Below are 19,727 nucleotides of genomic sequence, written 5' to 3'. Positions count from 1 at the left end.
CATTAAATATAAAATATTAACAACGCTTAGAATTTACAATTACAAGTTTATTAACATCAAATTACTAACAGTAAACTTCCATCATTGTGATGTATGTAAACATAAAAAATTTGCGCTTTTAAATAGCTGAGCACATCTGGGCATAAAAAACGGCGAATAATTGAACATCTCGTTACAATGCTGGCATCATCAACTCGATTTATCATCATCTTTACTCTCATCTCCCCCTCCCCCCATTTTACCCCTTAGTTGCTCGACCAAGTCGGGGTTACTTGCATTGAGTTGTTGGGCGAATTGTTGACCCCTAAAACATTAATAAGAATAATATGTTTAAGAAAATTTGTAAAAAAAATTGGGACAGTTTAGACATTATCCTACATTTGCAGTATCTGATTCATGTCGGGTAGTGCAGGTGATTCCCCTTGGTCCCCACTTTCGGCAGGTGCCTCATCACTTGGCCCAGCACCTCCTCCCATCATACCGTTCATCATCCCCATTGCCATCTCCTTCATTGCTGGGTTTTGCATGAACTAACAACAAAATCATTGCAATATTAAAGGCTATGCTAAAAAAAAAAAAGCATTTGATACAAGAGTTATTTACCTTTTGTGCCATGTCCATAAACATTGGGTTATTCATAAATCCACCGAGTCCTCCTAATGCACCCATATCTGGCATCTGTGGTGCACTATTGGTTGCCTAGAAAAACATTTTGTTAATAGATATATAGTTTGTAAATTTTACAGATATAAGTTATGGATTTTATACATTTGAAACAGTGGTTTGTTTTTCTTCTGCGATTTTCATGTTCTTTTTGTATCCTTCGTTCTCGGGGTCCAACTTCAGTGCTTCTTCGTAACATTTAATAGCTTCGTCATACATCTCCATTTTAGAATAGGTCAACCTTGAAAATTAAAGTGTGTTTATTTTTTGCTTTGAATGTTGAGTATTGCATGTTTTTTACCCCATTCTGCTATGGGCTTTGCTGTATTTTGGATCAATTTCAAGGGCTCGTTTACAGTCAGTTAATGATAAGGCAAACTGCTGTTTTCCTGTTTGAGCAGCAGCTCTATAAAAAAGAGAAAAAAGAGTGTACTATTGTATAACTTTAATTGGCAAATCCTAGTTGAATATATTGAAAATACCAGCAGCTTTGCCATGCTGATTCAGGATAATCTTTGTCATAACAGTGTGATATATTAAAGAGTCGATTAAAAACAATAATAAATATTTTTATGCACCTGTTGCAGTAGTAAACAGCATTATAGGAGTTTAATTCAATAGCTTTGGTGTACATGTCAATGGCTTCGTCATATTTTTCCTTCTTCATAAATTCATTCCCCGATTGTTTTAGATCTTCTGCTTTTTGTTTATCTTCGGGAGAAACCTCTTTTTTCTCGATCTAAGAACAAAATTTAAGTACAATGAATAACATAATAAAAATATATATATAGATTTTATTACTGTTTTTATATTTATTTATTTTTGATGTAAAAAGGTTGACTTTACAACCTAGACATAAAGTAACATTAGTTACCTCAAGTTGCATTTAACAGTTTGAGATATTATAAATTAAAATAAAATGGTGATTGGGTTTGACTCAGCGAAATTTCATATCGTTTATAACACCTTACTCAAGCAGCCAAGGAGGAGGGGTTATAACTATTTTTTGGCGGTTGTCGGGTTGTCGGGTCTAGGTTGTCGGGTTGTCAGGTCTAGGTTGTCGGGTTGTCAGGTCTAGGTTGTCGGGTTGTCAGGTTGTCAGGTCTAAGTTGTCGGGTTGTCAGGTCTAGGTTGTCGGGTCGTCAGGTCTAGGTTGTCGGGTTGTCAGGTTTTAAGTTGTCGGGTTGTCAGGTCTAGGTTGTCAGGTCTAGGTTGTCAGGTCTAGGTTGCTGAGTTGTTAGACCAAGGTAGTCAAGTTTAGGTAATATGTTTTATGGTGCATGCATGAATTATATAAATATTTGGTCAAGTTGTTAGCTATCTAGGTTGTTTGATTTTGGTCAGTAGGTTGTTGAGTGGTTTAACACTCTACTATCAGATTTTATGCAAAAATGCATCTATCAATTATTAATGCTATTGAAAAAAGGTCACATTACAAAAAAACTTGTATAATTTTTGGGTTATTCGTAGGCAAAATTGTTTACTATTATAGAATATAAAATGTTTGCTTTATAACCAAATATCAAACAAAAAGATGTTGAACATTACAACAACCCAACACCAGACAACCCAAAAGCGGACAACTTAACCCATGGACAACTCAATAGATCGAATGAAATCAAACGGATATAAAATTACACAAAAATTTTGCATGAATTAAACCCTAACCCCAACCCTTACCCATTCAGATAACCCATTAACACACAAGTTATGTGTCTACATGGTCAGTTATCCATGGGTTGAAATGTCTACGGGTTGAGGCGTTCGTTGAGTTGTCTGGTGTTGAGTTGCCAATGGGGTAAATTGACTAGCCACTTATATTTGTATTGATTGTTGTATATTGTCGTCAAATAAACTCATAAATGGCTCTTTAATTTTTTTTAAATATATATTTATACACATTAACTATATATCTACCCTTAAAGGATTATATAAAATAAAAACAAAGAAAAATAAAATTCCACCCAAAAAATATGAATTATAAAAATGTGTATTTATTTTTAACTCAATATACATCCCGACAACCTAGACCTGACAACCCGACAACCTAGACCTGACAACCCGACAACCGCCAAAAAATTGTTATAACCCCTGTAGCTAGACCTGACAACCCGACAACTTAGACCTGACAACCTAGACCCGACAACCCGACAACCTAGACCTGACAACCCGACAACTTAGACCTGACAACCTAGACCCGACAACCCGACAACCTAGACCTGACAACCCGACAACCTGACAACCTGACAACCCGACAACCGACAAAAAAAGTTATAACCCCTGTAGCAACCAAGGGCGCTACGATCTGACAGTATGGAAGCAGTGGGGATTAAACCTGTGAATCACTACACCTTAGTGTCGGTTTATAAAGCCTTATACTACAACAAATAAACACTTACTGGAGGAGGACTCGATTCAGAAAAAATTTCAGTTAATTTTTTTTGCCCGGAAACAATATCTTCTGATGTTGTGGTGTAAGCCATATGTAGACACTGTTTTGCAACATCAATGCTCTCGGCTACATCGGCTGTAATTCCTTCTTTCTTTAATTCATCGCCCAGAAATTCAACTATAGAAGCTACTAGTCTTCGGTTTTCTTTCAAACAGGCCATTTGATAATATATTTAAAGTTTGGTTAAGAAAAATGAACTTAAATGAAAGGAAGTCTAGATTTATTTCCTTATTATATGATTTCAATAGCTTTTAAACTGCAAAAAAAAGAGGAATTACTTTAAAGTTCTAGAAGGTTCAGCGTTTTATATTTACTATAACGAACCATACTAAACTGTCAGACTCGCACGAATAATAATACTTTGAAAAACGATTTAAAATATATATAAATAAACTCTAAAAACAATGTTGTTGAATGACTTTAACAACAATATTATTATTGTTTTTAATTTGCTATTCTTTTTAAGGAGAAAAAATAAAGAACTTTCTCATTTTCATACAAAAACATATAGAAAAAAATTGAATGCTTAAAGCATGTGAGCTGTTACGTCATTCTGCAATTGGGGATAAATTTTTGAAACGCTTAGCAAAAACTTTAATAGAAACTATTTTATTATTTAATTAAGTTAAATAAATTTTATTAATTTTTTTTAATGTTTTGTACGCCATGATGTTTATTCTAAATAAATAAAATTGTAATTAAATTTATTCAACCGTTGAATATCTTTCGACCAATCGCGTGTTTCCCTTTAAACAGAATATGATCCCGGGATTTCTCAAAAATTTTAGTTTCTAAAAATTAATTTACGATAATGTTGGTTGTTGATATTCTGTGTATTTTAGCTTTTTTAACTAAACTCCGGTACCATTCTTTTGTTAAAGGATCATCGCTCACTTGACGTTTATTTTTAGTTAAAATATTGTTTTTTGTCTTTAAAATTTTGTTTAATCTTGTTTGACCGACTGACCGATGTCTTCTCAATTTGATTTTGAAAATGAAGTACGCAGTCTCACGCTTGTAGACAAACCGCTTTTAAGCGTTCCTGTAGCAAGATGGCAAAGAAAATCTACAGCCGAATATGGTTTACAAAATGCATCTTTAAATCGGAGGTGAATAGTGTATTTAAAAACAGCTAGACTGTCAAGCAACAAGCAAGATTGTATATCTTGATATCAATTTTAAATGATGGCTTTCAACCTAAGACTTATGCTTGCCCTTTTTTTTAGTTCCCAACATAACAGTAGTAGCTTGAGTCCAACTACACATTTAAATCGGTCAGCCAAAACTCCACTTTCTGCATTGACTCCAAATCGCAGATCAAAAAATAAAACACCAGGTAAAAAAAAACGTCAAGTAAAAAAATTAAAAAAAACTCTATATTTAAATTTAAAATATTATTGTGCATTTATATTTTTAATTTAGAAAGAGGTTACAGTTAATGTTTTTTATGTGAATTGCCATGAAATGGAATATATATATATATTTTTTTGTATATATCTTTATCCTTGATGTGGAAAAGTCGAATGTGCGACTTAAACATAGAGTAACGTCAGTTACTCCGACCCAGTCTTGAGTTGCCTGTGGCAGTTTGGGATATTATAGATTATAATTGCCCGATAATTATACTGCTGATTAAGTGCTGGCTAAGCAGGAGATTATACTAGTTATAGCGCCTTACTCAAGGGCGCTCAGTGGGGATTGAACCCACGACCTCATGTGTGGTGTAGCAAGTGTTCTTACCACTACACCACGCTGCCGGTAAAAAGCAATGGTAGATTATTTTTTACTTATTTATTGTTTTAACATTTAATTGGATGTATTTGGCTTGCCATGTTTTGACATAATTCCACCTTAAGGATGTTACTGTCCCTAATACAAGCTGAACTACAAAATTTGTTAATTATTTTTTTTTAGGGAAATTAAAGGTTCCAGGTAAGAGCTCGAGTTTTGTTAAAACACCAAGTAAAGCAAGCACAGGAGATCGATTTATCGCCAACAGACAAGCTACTAAATTTGAGCTTGGTCACTACAAACTAGTGTCTGAAAATGGTAATTTGATTTCTAATCTAATAGTTACTTAAGTATCTGCAATTCACCAAAAAGATATCAATATTGTTTTACTTTTTATGTGTATTTAAGAATGTTGACAATTATTTATTATAGCTGGAAATAATAAAGAATCCAATAATGCTGAAACGACTCTCGCTCAGGAAGATTATAAGAAGAGAATGAAAGAAAACCTTCAACAAGTTAGTGGGATATCGGGCAAAGAAAACATCCTTGTTTTTCAAGACAATTCTGCAGGAAAAACAGGATATCATGTTAATTCTAAGGTTCGATTTATTATTTTATAAATGTGTAATAATCTAAAAATTTTTCTAATACAAAGGTCTTCTTCACGACCTAACGTAAAGTAATATTATTGGTTACTTTGACCCAGTCTTAAGTTGCCTTTGGTGGTTTTGAAGTATTATAAATTATAATTGGCAGATATTTAAACTGCCGATTATTGATTGGCTCAGCAGAAATTTAAACCATTTATAGCACATGGGAATCGAACGAAGGACCTCATGTAGTGAAGCCAAGTATTCTGCCAAACTAAATGGACATATTATTTTCTAGGTGTTGTATAGTTCTGCCAAAAAATCACAATTGCATCAAAAGAAAACTCGATACATTCCAACGACTTCATTTCGAATATTGGATGCTCCTGATTTGAAAAGTGATTTCTGTAAGTTTAATTATAAAATAAATTATACGTTTTTACCGAGAATTAAGTTTTTGTAGATTTTGATTTATACAATAAAACTTTTGACAGAAAAAATTAAAAAAAAAAAATTTCTTAGACCTCAATCTTGTTGACTGGAGCTCTGAAAACAACGTTGCCGTTGCGCTTGGACGTTCGCTCTATTTCTGGGATGCCTCCAGTGGTGACATTCATATGTTAACAACGGTTGACTCCGATGATGAGATGATCACAGCGGTCAAGTGGATTCCTAATGATGGTCATCATATCGCTATTGGCAACAGTGAAGCAGAGGTCCAGGTAAGATGAATTTAAAAAAAAATCTAACTTCAAGTTTGAGTTTATTTTTTGTGTTATAAAGTTAAGGTGAAATTTAGGGACGGGCTGAAATCCAAATTACTCGGATTCGACGAGCCCGAGTATTTGTCGCGATACTCGGCCGAGTCCGAGTACTCGGTTATGACGTCATTTAAACGTATATAACTGTTCACGAGTATCTTTCCTGCATAATTTTAAACTGCAAAAAAGTGTTTAACGTTGGCAAAACTACTTACCGCTGATAGCTATATCATTTTAAGTCCAAACGAAAATGTAAAAGTCTTAAACTTATGCGTTTACCAAGTAAAAAGTGTATTTGTTGCGCAATCGTTGCTTAAATAACGTGATATAATTGAGAGTAGATTATAAATTATTAGAAAAAGGCAAACCTCGTGTTTTTTTATGTTTAGTAAATCGTATACGATCTTAAATGACAAATTATTACTCGGCGTCTGAGTACTAAAAAATGCTCGACGAGCACGAGTGTTAAAATATTCCTAATACTCGAGCCGAGTACTCGGACTCGGTTCCAATTGCCCATCCCTAGTGAAATTGATTTAACCGATCTCAAATTAAACTTTCTAGGTATGGGATGTAAATACAAGTACTAGAATAAGAAATATGGTGAGTCATGGTGGAAGAGTTGGTTCCTTGTCATGGAATGGTCATATATTAACGAGGTAATTTTGGTGTTTTTTTGCAAAAAATTGCAAAAATTTTCTATATGGTCCCACTTTAAAATTTTTTTATTTTTTTAAAAAAATTGTTTTTTTTTGGTTGGATTTAGTGGTTCAATGGATGGTTACATACACCATCATGATGTCCGTATTTCAGACCATCACGTCGCAACATTAACTGGTCACTCTTTGGTACGCCAATTTTTTTAAATTACACATTTTCAATCGTTACAAGACACACAAATTGTTTTTTTTTTTAAATTGGTTTTATTTTAACCATTATAGGAGGTATGTGGTCTTGAGTGGTCCAAAGATGGAAGATTTTTGGCAAGCGGTGGCAATGATAATCTAGTAAATATTTACACTGAAAAAGTTAACAAACCCCTACATACGTTGACCCAGCACCTTGGTGCTGTAAAGGTAACAATTAGAAATCAAGTATTTTTATATATCTTTATCCTTGATGTGGGAAGGTCGACTTTCCGGCCTAACCCACCCCGACCAGGTCTCAAGTTGCCTTTGGCAGTTTAGCATATTATAAATTATAGTTGCTTGGTAATTAAACTGCTGATTAATTATTCGGTCAACAGGAGTTTATACCGTTTATAGCGTCTTACCCAAGGGCGCTACAGCATGAGAACAGTTGGAATTAAACCCATGACCTCATGTGGTGTAGCTAGTGTTCTTACCACTACACCACGCTGCCGGTTTCTAACATTCCTAACGTTAAGTAATTTAGCATATCCACTTAACCACTATTAAGTTTTTACAACTCTATTATAATGGTTACCACAATTATCATGAAAAATATATATATATATATAACCATTAAACATTAAAGTAATGTTTAATATTTATTATGTTACAGGCTATAGATTGGTGTCCCTGGCAAAGCAATTTGTTAGCTACAGGAGGTGGAACTACCGACCGTCATATAAGGTTTTGGAATACTTGTAGTGGTACCATGATTAATGCTGTTGATACTCAATCTCAGGTAGGTGGTCATCTAACAACTCTTTTTCATTTTTACTTTAAAGCAATTGCCTATTGCTGATTAAAAGTTACCTTAAATATTTTTACCTTTGATTTTTTTATTAATTTTAAGCTACTACGCTATATATTTTATTATTTTATTTCTGCTGCAATTAAAAATATTTTTCTTTAAAGGTAAGTGCAGTAAAATGGTCCACTCACTACAAAGAGTTGGTCTCTTCTCATGGTTACGCAAACAACCAGCTTACTGTATGGTCTTATCCATCCATGCAGTGGCTACAAGACCTAACTGGACATACTTCAAGGGTGGGTTTATTTTTATTACTGCTTGATCACTGATTTCACAGCCTAATATAGGGTAACGTTTGTTTACCAAACTATTCTCAAGTTGACTAAGGCAGTTTGGATACTGTTATATGTAGTGATATCAATTAAAAGTTGTCAAATTATAGCAAAAAATACTGTTTATAGCACCTTACCAAACGGCCCTAAATCATAAGTCCCGAAAGCATGGCGTAGTAGTCAGAACACTTACTACACTACATAAGGTAGTGTGCTCGATCCCCGCTGTTCTTATGATGTATAATTCTTAAGTAAGGCACTATAAACGGTATAAACTCCTGCTGAGGCAGCACTTGATCAGCAGCTTAATTATCGGACCATTATATTCTATAATATCCCAAACTGCCAAAGAGCAACTCGTAACTGGGTCGGGGCAACAGTTGTTACTCTTATGTTTAGACTTTCCCACATCTTGGATAAAGATATATATAAAAAAAGCAGTGGGGATCCAACTCAGTACCTGATATAGTAGAGTCAAGTGTTTTAACACTACACCATTTTACATTTTTCTTTGTTTTAGGTGTTGTATTTAGCACTTAGCCCAGATGGCCAAACTGTGCTGTCAGGTGCCGATGATGAAACACTTCGCTTATGGGATTGCTTCACGGTGGATCCAGGTAAAAAATCGACGAAAAAATCTTCAAGAATCTCGCTTTCACACAAGAGCAAACTTCAATTTTCTATCCGATGATTTTATTCTTTAAATTTATGCTCGAAAGATATTAAAAAATGTTTTATTGGGTAATATAGGTTGTGCCCAATCTGATCTTTTTTCCAACAAAAAAACATTTTATTTGAAACTGAAATGAAATCTAAAGGAAATTTTTACATTAAAATTTATTTTTTAAGATCAATTTTTTCTTCCTTTACTGAATTCTTTTTACTAATGTCATATTTTTTTGTAAATCATTTAATAAACACGGGATTTTTAAAAGTTGGGTATTGTAGAGTAAAACGGTGAACGACATTTTGTTTTTGGTCATTTTCGTTGTGAAAATGACCAATTGCAATAATCGAAGATTTTTTAAAATTTATTTGATAGTTTTAAAGTATATATAAGAGTAATGCTTTTTTAGAAACGGTTTTTAGAGCTTTATTTTTGTTTAAATTTTAATAATAACCGTTGGTAAATATTATAAATCCTACAACAAATAATTGGCAGCTTGGTGTAGTGGTAAGAACACTTGCTACTCCACACATGGGGTGGTGGGTTCAATCCCCACTGACCTCATGCTGTATGTAACGCCCTTAAGTAAGGCGCTATAAACGGTATAACTTCCTGCTGAGCAAGCACTTAATCAGCAGTATAATTATCGGGTAATTATAATCTATAATATCCCAAACTGCCACAGGCAACTCGAGACTAGGTCGGAGTAACTCCTGTTACTCTATGTTTAAGTCGCACATTCGACTTTCCCACATCGAGAATAAAGATATATATATTAAAAAAAAAAGAATTACACAAACATATTTCTTGATTTTATTTTGCCCCGAGTATAGAAGGTCTGTGATAAATAAAGACAAAATAACAAGGTTTAAGAGGTAGGCTATGTATATAAATATATAAGTGCATTCTTAAATGTTTGTCTTTTAGATTTAAACTGCAATACTATTCGGAATTCTGGATGGCAGTAGGAACTCGTACGGAAATTTAAGGTTCTTGTTTCTTCGATTAATTTTTTCTGTCACTACTTCCAAGTCTGCCTTGAACTGTTTCTGTGCATCTATAGCTTTTGCATTGACGAACAATTGATCTTCAACATTGCCCAAAAACACCTAAACGAAACAATTTTTTAATTTTTAACATATTTGGTCAAAATTAACACAGTTCGTTTAATTTTAAAAAATAGATTAAGTCTTCTTGAAAATAAAAAGAATAAAGTTGTACGCACGTCTTGGGGTCCAAATTCGGATAAAAGGAAAACGAGTCCGATTTGTAAAGAAGCATAAAAATCCGATGGCAAACTGTTCATAATTCGTTCATGGTTGGCCTAAATTTTAAATTTAAAGTACACAAGATAATCAAATAATAATACCGAACACATGAAAGTCTATAGTGTACTGTAGGCCATTTACAAAAACGAAAAATTGGTTATACTATCCACCTCTCCCTTTTTATGAACTGGTAGTCTCATAGAACCGGGTGAGTTTGGTATAAATTTGTACATGTCAAAATTTCCAAAGTTTTGACTAGCATGTCCAACAGAGCACACAAATATAATACAAGTGATGTATTCAACCTTCAAATATAAACGGAAGTATTAGTCATATTTTTAAGGTATACAGTAAACATAAATAGCAATATTAAAGTTGTATTAAAAAACTATGTCCAGGCTCAAAGTAAGGGGTTTACCAATTGTTCCATGGTAGTTAATGATGTTGGAAAGCCTTTTGTGTCCCCGTCTTGCCAACCTATTCCAACTGCTGCAGTGTCATAAACCCAAGCTTGTAATTCGTAGTCTTGTTGAACATCCTAAAATAATTTCGTGTAAGGTTTAATATATCAGCTTAAAAGGTGTTCTTAGTAAATTTTTTTTTATGCAATGTTGTAGTCCAACCTTGTCACATGAGTAGAATACGTTGACAGTGTTTCTTATATAGGTTTCAAGCGCATTCCAAATCAGTCTCGCATCAGTTCGAAAGTGAAAATTTGGAAGCAGATTTTCATTATCAATTCCTTAAAAAATTTAAGCATTCAATTAAATTAATTTTAATTAAAAAATTATGCTGTTGAAGAATTTTCAAAAATAGTAATTTACCTTGCTTTTTAAGAAGAGTGTTGATATTTAGGTCGTCGTATTTCAGTAATTTAAAAGATCTTCTTACCGCAAAAATTCCATCTTTCAAATAAATAATTAAATCCTTTTACTTGTAAATCATACCCTTAAAAAACCTAAATAGTCGTTTATAATTTTTTAATATTTTGATTTATCATTGAGGCGTTATTTATTGCAATCCTATGCTATATTATATAATATTAGTAACCTATACTTACTTATAGCAATGGCCTGGTTTGCCCCCGAATTCGGGAGTAAAAAAGAGCTTCTCGCAGATGCATTAATAGCGGTTACAGTTCGTAAATGTTGTTGTGTAAGTTTGTATATAGGATGGCATGAAGGTAGATTACGAAACATTGCGATGGAAATAGGTTCAATTATTCCATGTGTACGGGTAAAATGATATTTCCACTGCACAATATCCCAATATGTTTATTAAATATATGATTATTTATTTATGCCAGATGTGGGAAGGTCGACTTTACGACCTAAATCTAGAGTTGTCTTTGGCAGTTTGGGTTTTCTAAACTATATTTGCCCGAATATATGCTGCTGATTAAGTGTTGACTCAGCAGGAGTTTATGCTATTTATAACGTTCTACTCAAGGTTTCTACAGCACGAGAGCAGCTGGGATCAAACCCAGATTCTCATATACTAAAACGAAGTGTACTAACCACCACACCACGCTGCTGATATAAGTATATAATGGAACGATTTTTCTTTTTTGTAACTTAGTTCTTAGGGTGAACATTAAAAATGAGTGCCAATATAATACATAAATAAATATTATGGTTGATTACCTCTTGTATGTTGACTTCGTTCGTCCTAAAATACATCTTAGCCAGCAGCCAATCATCTGCGCTATCGTTGGGTGTAAACGCATAATCATGCCCCACAAACTGAATTGCAATCGGGCGAAGTTGTCCGGACTTATCAGCATAAAACAAGCAAGCCGCACTTGGACAATGTTGTTCGTAGTTTGTGTTACGGGGAAGCCCCTCCGTGAATTCTCTGTAGTCTGCGATGTAGACTTTGCCATTCTGTGAAGTTTATTTTAGTTTAATATAAAACGTATACCAAAGGGGTCTAACTTTTTGTAAATACTATAGATCATTTTTTTACATTTTTTTTTTTTTAAATTTAAAATTACATTAGCCCATAAGTTTTACAAAAAAGAAACAAAAATTCATCCTCGCCTTCATTTCACATTCAAGAGATTTCCCATCATCCAATAAGTTAGCAACAGTTTTGTTGGTAACGAAAAAACCTTTTGGTATTTCTGTACAACGACTTAGTGTTGTTGGGTTTACTCCGTTTAATATTTGCCTTCCCATTTCAGCGTCGGTTTTCCAACTGTGAAACAACTATATTTAGAAATACCTTGATTTTATTTGTCAAATGATAAGGCTAAAAAACTGTTGTTTTTGTTATCGAATGTATTACACCATTGTCATTATTTTCACATAATTTTGTAAACTAATACTATATAATAATGCAATTTCTACGCCTTAGAACGAAAAGTGAATAACCTCAGCCAATAGTTTTTTAACATGATTTACTGTTACAAACACTTACACATCGATGAATACTGGTTTGCTATATGGAATGGACGATAGATTGTAAAGATCATGATAATCATCAAGATTTTTCAACTCACTTCCAAATATATTTTCTAATAAAACATAAAGTTTTTCTTGATAAAACTACAGCAGTAAAAAACGTGATTTGCTTACCTTTTCCATATTGCAATACTGCGTTCGCTATAACCTTGTTTACTCTGTCATCAAACGCATTGCGGTGTTCATCAATTCCTTGAAAAATCATTGGTAACTCTTTAACGGTATCAGCGTTAACATATGCAGGCAAATCCCAGCCACCATATTTGTCGTCAGGACTCGGTCTTGGACGCCATTGGTAGTTGAATAAGTTGGCTTCTACCTCAGCCTTTCGAATATCAGCAGCAAATGGGAAAGTTGATGTCTGGGGCAGAGACGCTAACAACAACATGTGTTAAAAAAACAACTTCTACACAACGTTTCTTCATGATATTATAATTTTACCTTCTCCATTATATATCCACAGTTCTGTGTTAAGCCAGTTATAAACCAAAAACTCGGAGAATTCTTTACTTTCCGATTTTTGTACCTTAATTGTATCACATTTCCAACCATCTCTGTCTTTGGCGTTTTGTATCTCTAAAAGTTTTAAACTGATAAATAATTTGCTTTAACATTTTTTTAATATAAAAGCAACTGTTTATCCATGGAAGTTGGTATACAGTAATACATCGACAGCAAATTTTACTGCAGAAATCCAAACTTGGCAAAACATAGTAAAATATATAGTTTCGGGTATTTAAAATGTACATTAATGTTTTAAATACATAGGATACATTATGCTAAAACACTCTAATAATTGCCCAACTTAGTCCTATGATGATTGGTGTGCCCACATCTTCACATTTAATCTTAAATTTATCTGTCTGTCCTGTCTCAAAATCATTCTTCCAAAAGTTATCTAATTTGATCCATTCGGTTTGAGCTTCTCCTTTTCCCTTAACAAGTTTGATCAACACATCAGAGTCAGTTTGGCCAACTTTGTAATCTTTTGAAGTCTAGCAAATACAAAGTAATTAAATTAGTTTATATTAAATGATGAAATGTGCTTTATAATATTAGATGCTTTATTGCATATTTTCTCTATAAGAATTAAATGGCTTATGACTACATTCAAATATTTTATACAAATTGGATCTGCTTAGCTTACTTTTGTGTGTCTTGATAACATTTTGGGTTTTGTTATATTCTAGCTTTTACCTTTGCAATAATTGAGTATTCAACTTCAGCCATATTTCTTGAGAACAAGATTAGTTTAAATGTTTATTTAAACGTTTCTAAAAACCCTTTTCTATATCAAAAATAAGCTAGTTTGAGGTCGTTTATTTTTTCATAAATAATATTACTTTCGGCATTAAGTCTGTAATAATTATAATGTGTACTTACGCCAACAAGTCTTCAAAACAATAGATTACTTAAACGGATCTTGTATTTCGGATGTGATAGAAGTGACACATCTCATGATTTTACCAACATAATGTTGTTGTTATAAAACTTAACTTTATTTTAATAGATCGTCATTTTATTTGTTTACACTGCTTGCTGTAAACTATCTTGTTTATTGATTTCTATTGACACGACCACGCTATTAAATTAAGAAGCTTCTATTTAGTTGATATTGTTAAATATATTTTAGTTTACATTCTTGCACTTTATTGATAGATTTGCTACGATTTTTTGTTACACAAAAAACACAATTTTCTAACAGGTTACATCGTTTATTGTGCACATATATTTTAGACTTTGCATTTTACTGCATTTATAATTTCAACAAAGTACCGTTTAATAACAAAAAAACTACATTATTTATATTAAAACTTTTTTACAATAGTGATAACAATTTTATCTTATTCTACACAGCAATGCTAATTGGTATTTTTTCTGGTAAAAGAAACGTGTACGGCATTTCTAGTGTCTCATTTCTTGCTTTGATTCGTTTCGATATTTTGTCCAACTCATCCTTAAAGGATTTCTGAGCAGCTATTGCTTTCTCATTAACAAATAGCTGACATGTTAAATTGCCAAGAAATACCTGAAAAAAATAAAAACATATTATTTTGCTTTTATTGTATCACAAAGTTAGACCAAAATAGTAGGGGCACATCTACAAACTACTAAAGTTTTACTTTTATTAGTGTTAGTTTGGCAATTTAGCATAACATTAACATAAAGTGATAATTTGAAAAGTTAATTTTAATGGCCTTATAAAGTTTTGTACTTACGTCTTGAGGTCCGTAAGACGAAAGTAAAAAACCGGTCCCGATCTGAAGGACGGACATTACTTCGGCTGGTAGACTTTTTAAAATTCTTTCCATCGATCCCTAAAACAATAAATGTTTAAACAAAGGTTAATACACTATACTGCAATTTAAAATTTTTCAAGATGCGTTTTGTTTTTTACTTCTCCTTTTTTGTGCACAGGTAGTCTCATGCAGCCCGGTGTGTTTGGGATATATCTGTACAAGTCAAACTGACCGAAATTACTTGCAGCATGTTGAACCGAGCAAGTGAATATGACTATTGTCACAAACTCAACCTTAAAAAAAAAAAAAAAAATTTAAATAAAAACTATAAATAAATGTAATTTAAAAAACAAACATTTCCAAAATGTTTATGAACTAATTTTATTTATTACAATATAAACACATCATTTAAACAACACCAAACTTTTAGAGAGTTAGCTATAAGTTTTTAGTTCAGTTAATCAAGTTTAGTATATAGTTTATATCACCAAAGCAATATGATAATATTTATGTTTAACAAGCACAATGTATGATTAAGCTGTAGTTACCAATTCATCAATAGATTTTATTTCTTTGGGAAATCCTTTGGTATCACCATTTTGCCATCCAATTCCTTCCATTGCTATATCATAAATCCATGCTTGTAGCTCAGTGTCGTTTTGAATGTCCTTAAACAAAAAGTATGTAACAGTAAACGCTAATGTTCTTTGCATGATTTTATATTAAAAGTTATTAGGTTTGACTTTTTTTTAAAGATTTGTAGAAAAAAGGTTATTAGAAAACGACACAGTATTTGCAACTAAAAACATGTCTGCTTTGAGTTGTTTTTATATAGGCTATGTCAAACTTTACAAATTAATTTTATTAATTTGTTTTTAACATTAATAAGTAAACCTCATTGTTGTGATAAAATATTTCAATTGTATTTCTGGCGTACCGCTCGATGGCGTCCCAGAGCTCATAAGCATCTTCTCTGTAGTGGAAGTTTGGCAACAATTTAGGGTCATCCGTTCCTTAACACAACACAATTAAAATATCTGGGTCTATATTCGACCAGTTTTATAAACATAAACCTAATGCACATGTGGCATTATTTAACACATGCCTATCAATTTTTCTTACCTTGCTTTTTAAGCATATCTTTTAATTTAAGATCGTCAAACTTCAATTCTTTGTAAGCCTTTAGGGTAACCGATATTGCATCTAAATAAAACTTGGTTCAAGCAAAAGTAATAAGCCAAATAAATTTTTAAACTTATGATCAAGCTCAATAAGAAGCCTTAAAACGTTACTGTTATTTAAAATTATTTGTTAAGAAAACGAACAGGTAATTACTTAGTGCTAAGCATTGGTTTGCAGCAGAAGATGACACCAGAAGATTGGTTCTTCCAAGAGTGTTAATTGCCGACACTGTTCTGAGATGTTGTCGAAGCAGTTTGTACAAAGGGTGCTGAGAGGACATGTTTCTGAACAAGGCCACAGCAATCGGCTCCATTATGGCATGGGTGCGGCAAAAATGGTATTTCCACTAAAAATAACGTTTAATTTTCTGAAGATTTCATATATACAATAAAATTTGAATTTATAAGTATAAACGATTAATTAATCTATATTCAGAGGGCTATTTATAATCAATTTGTGATTAATTAATTTTATAAAAGTACCCTACCCCTTCCTGAAAGTAGTCATTTATAAAACATTGTTCACGGAAATTAATAATATCAATTCTCCTGATTCAATTTGTCATACCTCGTGAATGTTCATGTCATTTGTTCGAAAATACATTTTAGCTAACAACCAATCATATTCGTCATCGTTCGGGGTGAACACTTCATCATGATCGGTAAACTGAATGGCCAATGGCGTTAGGTCACCTTTTTTAGTCACGTAAAAGATCGCCACTGAGTTCGGGCAGTACATATCGTCGCTTGTTTTGGTAGAAACATTGCGTTCAATATCTCTGGTGTATTCACGATAATCAGCGAAGTAAATCTTGCCGTTCTAAAACATATAAAATGTGCTTTCAAGTATGCTTAAATAAAAAGGCTGTTGTTACAAAACACAACCAAATAATATTTGAATAAGCCTTGTTGTAAGCAACAAAATTACTTTTATTTCTTCTTCTAATGTTTTTCCATCATCCAATAAATTGGCAACCATTTCGTTGGTAACATAAAAACCTTCTGGTATTTTGTAACATCGTTCCAAGGTTGTTGGGTTAACTCCGCTGAGCATTTGTCTTCCCATTTCAGTATCTTCTTTCCAACTAAAAACCAATTTTGGTATTTTTTTAAGCAGAGAATATCATTTTTAACAGACAAAAAGTAGCCTTTTTACAGCTACACTAAAGAACATAAATAAATATCAGATATAAGGTACTTTTCATTACACATTTACCAGTTAATATATTGTGGTTTGGTATAGGGTAGAGATGAATGTTGATATAGATCATGATAATCGTCAAGGCTTTGAATACCAGATCCAAGAAGCTTACCTGGTAAAGAAATATAATTGTTTTAAGACTTGGTGTTATTTTTTACTTCAATTTGTCACTATTCATATTTAATTGCAAAAACGTTGGTCTTTTATGTTAAAATTTTATTATTAATTCCAAGTGTTTGTTTATTAATAAATTATATGATTTGTTGTTAATTTTCAAGCATGTTTTTTTAAAGCTAAATCGGGAAAACAAGATCAATCCTAAACTATCGTATAATAAACCTTAAGCCTATATTAAAACGAGATGTCTAAAGCTTTAGTTTTACAAACTATATAACAAAGAAATACTTTTTCCATATTGAAACAAGGTGTTCATTTGAATAGTTCCCTTAATCGTTCCAAATTCCATGTCTTGTTCGTCAATGTTACAGAACATTTTGGGAAGTAGTAGTTTGTTTTCAGCGTCTACAAACCTTGGTAGATCCCAGCCAACGTCCGCTGGAGTTGGTATATTGTGCCACTGATAGATAATCTTATTTTCCTCGATCTCTCGTTGGCGAATTCCTTCAGCAAAACTAAAAGTTGGCTCTTGTGGCAAAGAAGCTGAAAGTTAAAAGTGAATAGCAATAATAAAACTTATAATTTTATTTGAAAACAAAGGAAACACAAATTCTGTGAAAAAATGTAACTTGCATTTCCTTCTTTTAATAAAACAAATTGTTTTGTTCTTTTTTCGAATTTGATTTTAACCTTATTCAGTCCAAAGATTTGTAAAATTCCTACAGAAATTTTATTCTTACCTTGTCCACGCAATATCCAAAGTTCATCTTTTAGCCAATTATAAACCAAAAACTCCACCTCCTCGCTACCAGCTTTCTGCACTTTGACTGTATCACATTTCCACCCACCATCATCGCTTGGATTTCCAGTAATTTCTAAAGGAATAAAATAAAAGAATTGGTTCGCCAAAAATTCATAAAAATAATGTTTTCAAATTTTATAACTTTAAAATAAATATATGATTTAAGACTTTGCTCAGATGTTTTTTTGTTGCTATAACTTATATGTATTTTGTTGCTGTACTTTATAATGATGATTGTTTCTAAAAATAGAAAATTTTTTGTCATGATATATTTAATCATTTTTTGTCATCTTCTGGTTAGAATTGATAAATGAATGAGTAATTTCCAGCAGCGCAAAATAATGTTTATAAAAAATAGAATTAACCATTTAATGGCTTTGTTTTAATGTAAATGTGATCACGCTTATATGATTTTATATTAACTATTAATAAAATTACAAAACAATTTATCACCACAATGCAAATTAATAATTACGAATAAAAACAAATCAGTTGCTTATTTTAAAAAATATATGCAACATTTTCTAAGTGACTTTAGCAGTTTTAAAAAAATTTAAATAATAAAAAACATTTTAAATCATATTAAGCGACAATTTAAAAAAGAAATTTCTAAACTGGTAGTAGAGACTTTATAATGTATCTTTAATTTAAGGCTGTAGCAATTATCTTTAACTTAAGGCTAAGTTAAATGAATATTATTTCGTATTTACTTAATCCAATAATAATTGGTGTTCCAACATCTTGGCATTTAATGTTAAACACGTCGGTCCTTCCACGTTCAAAATCATCCCGCCAGAAATTATCCAAAACTATCCATTTAGTTTGACATTCCGCCTCTCCTTTGAGAAGTTTGATCGAAACAGTAGCGTCCGTAGATCCTTCTTCATATTCAGAAGAAGTCTAAAACGCATTTTTATTTTAGGTTTGTGTTATATAATTAGATTTATTTAGTGCTTGAAAACCAAAATTTCTATAAGTTTTCACTTAAGTTATTTTTATCGTAACTGTTTAATTACAAATTTGAAATTAGTTTGTAATAAGGTTTAACTTATAGCCTACCTAACTACTAATTATTAACAACGTGAATAACTATTTTAAAATGAAATCTTACAAAAGCTAGTCACCTTTGCGGTTATAATATATTTGACCATATTGTCTTGATCGTCAGTAGCCATAAATGCAAAAAATATCAAACAGGTTAAAATATTAAATTTTATGAATCACAATCGGAAACTAAATTAACATTTGCAATATTTACCAGATAAATTTTGTAATTAGTCAAAATAAACACGTCGTTATTATTTTAATTACAGTAAGTGTATCAAGCATTTTGCTATTCACAATCTTAAACTAACTAATCAAAAATGATATTATTATATTACTTTTTTTTTAAAGTGACAGTGTTTTATAACTTTCTTTTTGTGTTTTGTATAGCTAGGTATTTTATATTTGAATTTTTGTATACTTTTATAACTCTATATTATTTCTAACCTAACCCGAGCAATATTCGATTTGCGACAGACATGTCGCCTCATATAAACAGATTGCTTCAAATAAAAGTAATTTTGTTTATTTACAAAGTTTTAATTTCCGCAAAA

The 19,727-nt window shown here is 32.0% G+C and overlaps 4 protein-coding genes across 4 annotated transcripts in view; 1 reads left to right on the top strand and 3 right to left on the bottom strand.

Annotated features, from left to right (window-relative positions):
• Nucleotides 1-26: 26 nt before the first annotated feature.
• On the bottom strand, nucleotides 27-3,367 carry LOC145745049 (small glutamine-rich tetratricopeptide repeat-containing protein beta-like). The gene is made up of 7 exons (XM_082563035.1): nucleotides 3,063-3,367; nucleotides 1,242-1,402; nucleotides 965-1,069; nucleotides 769-904; nucleotides 604-699; nucleotides 379-530; nucleotides 27-304 (listed from the first exon to the last, which is right to left on the bottom strand). Exons 1-7 carry the CDS (start codon nucleotides 3,273-3,275, stop codon nucleotides 190-192), a joined length of 978 nt encoding a protein of 325 aa, XP_082419161.1. The 5' UTR covers nucleotides 3,276-3,367; the 3' UTR covers nucleotides 27-189.
• Nucleotides 3,368-4,008: 641 nt separating this feature from the next.
• On the top strand, nucleotides 4,009-9,109 carry LOC145744674 (cell division cycle protein 20 homolog). Its single transcript, XM_082562587.1, has 12 exons — nucleotides 4,009-4,224; nucleotides 4,342-4,451; nucleotides 5,030-5,164; nucleotides 5,279-5,448; nucleotides 5,738-5,846; nucleotides 5,962-6,161; nucleotides 6,765-6,859; nucleotides 6,967-7,048; nucleotides 7,142-7,276; nucleotides 7,725-7,850; nucleotides 8,024-8,155; nucleotides 8,712-9,109. Exons 1-12 carry the CDS (start codon nucleotides 4,085-4,087, stop codon nucleotides 8,880-8,882), a joined length of 1,605 nt encoding a protein of 534 aa, XP_082418713.1. The 5' UTR covers nucleotides 4,009-4,084; the 3' UTR covers nucleotides 8,883-9,109.
• A 678-nt stretch (nucleotides 9,110-9,787) lies between these two features.
• LOC145745979 (allene oxide synthase-lipoxygenase protein-like) overlaps nucleotides 9,788-19,727 on the bottom strand; it is a 60,643-nt gene continuing 50,703 nt past the window's right edge. The window contains exons 2-9 of the mRNA XM_082564160.1: nucleotides 11,770-11,980; nucleotides 11,187-11,379; nucleotides 10,951-11,031; nucleotides 10,750-10,868; nucleotides 10,545-10,664; nucleotides 10,297-10,431; nucleotides 10,084-10,182; nucleotides 9,788-9,967 (exon numbers count right to left, since the gene is read on the bottom strand). Coding sequence (XP_082420286.1) covers nucleotides 9,788-9,967; nucleotides 10,084-10,182; nucleotides 10,297-10,431; nucleotides 10,545-10,664; nucleotides 10,750-10,868; nucleotides 10,951-11,031; nucleotides 11,187-11,379; nucleotides 11,770-11,980 — 1,138 coding nt within the window. The remainder of the gene's footprint in view (nucleotides 9,968-10,083; nucleotides 10,183-10,296; nucleotides 10,432-10,544; nucleotides 10,665-10,749; nucleotides 10,869-10,950; nucleotides 11,032-11,186; nucleotides 11,380-11,769; nucleotides 11,981-19,727) is intronic.
• On the bottom strand, nucleotides 14,295-19,577 carry LOC145744483 (allene oxide synthase-lipoxygenase protein-like). The gene is made up of 14 exons (XM_082562322.1): nucleotides 19,254-19,577; nucleotides 18,840-19,029; nucleotides 18,068-18,202; nucleotides 17,616-17,870; nucleotides 17,226-17,322; nucleotides 16,938-17,094; nucleotides 16,578-16,829; nucleotides 16,164-16,356; nucleotides 15,951-16,031; nucleotides 15,723-15,841; nucleotides 15,377-15,496; nucleotides 14,987-15,121; nucleotides 14,808-14,906; nucleotides 14,295-14,617 (listed from the first exon to the last, which is right to left on the bottom strand). Exons 1-14 carry the CDS (start codon nucleotides 19,302-19,304, stop codon nucleotides 14,438-14,440), a joined length of 2,064 nt encoding a protein of 687 aa, XP_082418448.1. The 5' UTR covers nucleotides 19,305-19,577; the 3' UTR covers nucleotides 14,295-14,437.

The sequence above is a fragment of the Corella eumyota genome, chromosome 3 (genome assembly GCF_963082875.1).
Source record: "Corella eumyota chromosome 3, kaCorEumy4.1, whole genome shotgun sequence".
Lineage (NCBI taxonomy): Eukaryota > Metazoa > Chordata > Ascidiacea > Phlebobranchia > Corellidae > Corella > Corella eumyota.
Note: the sequence above shows the minus strand (reverse complement) of the source record. Positions and strands in the feature narration are given on the sequence as shown.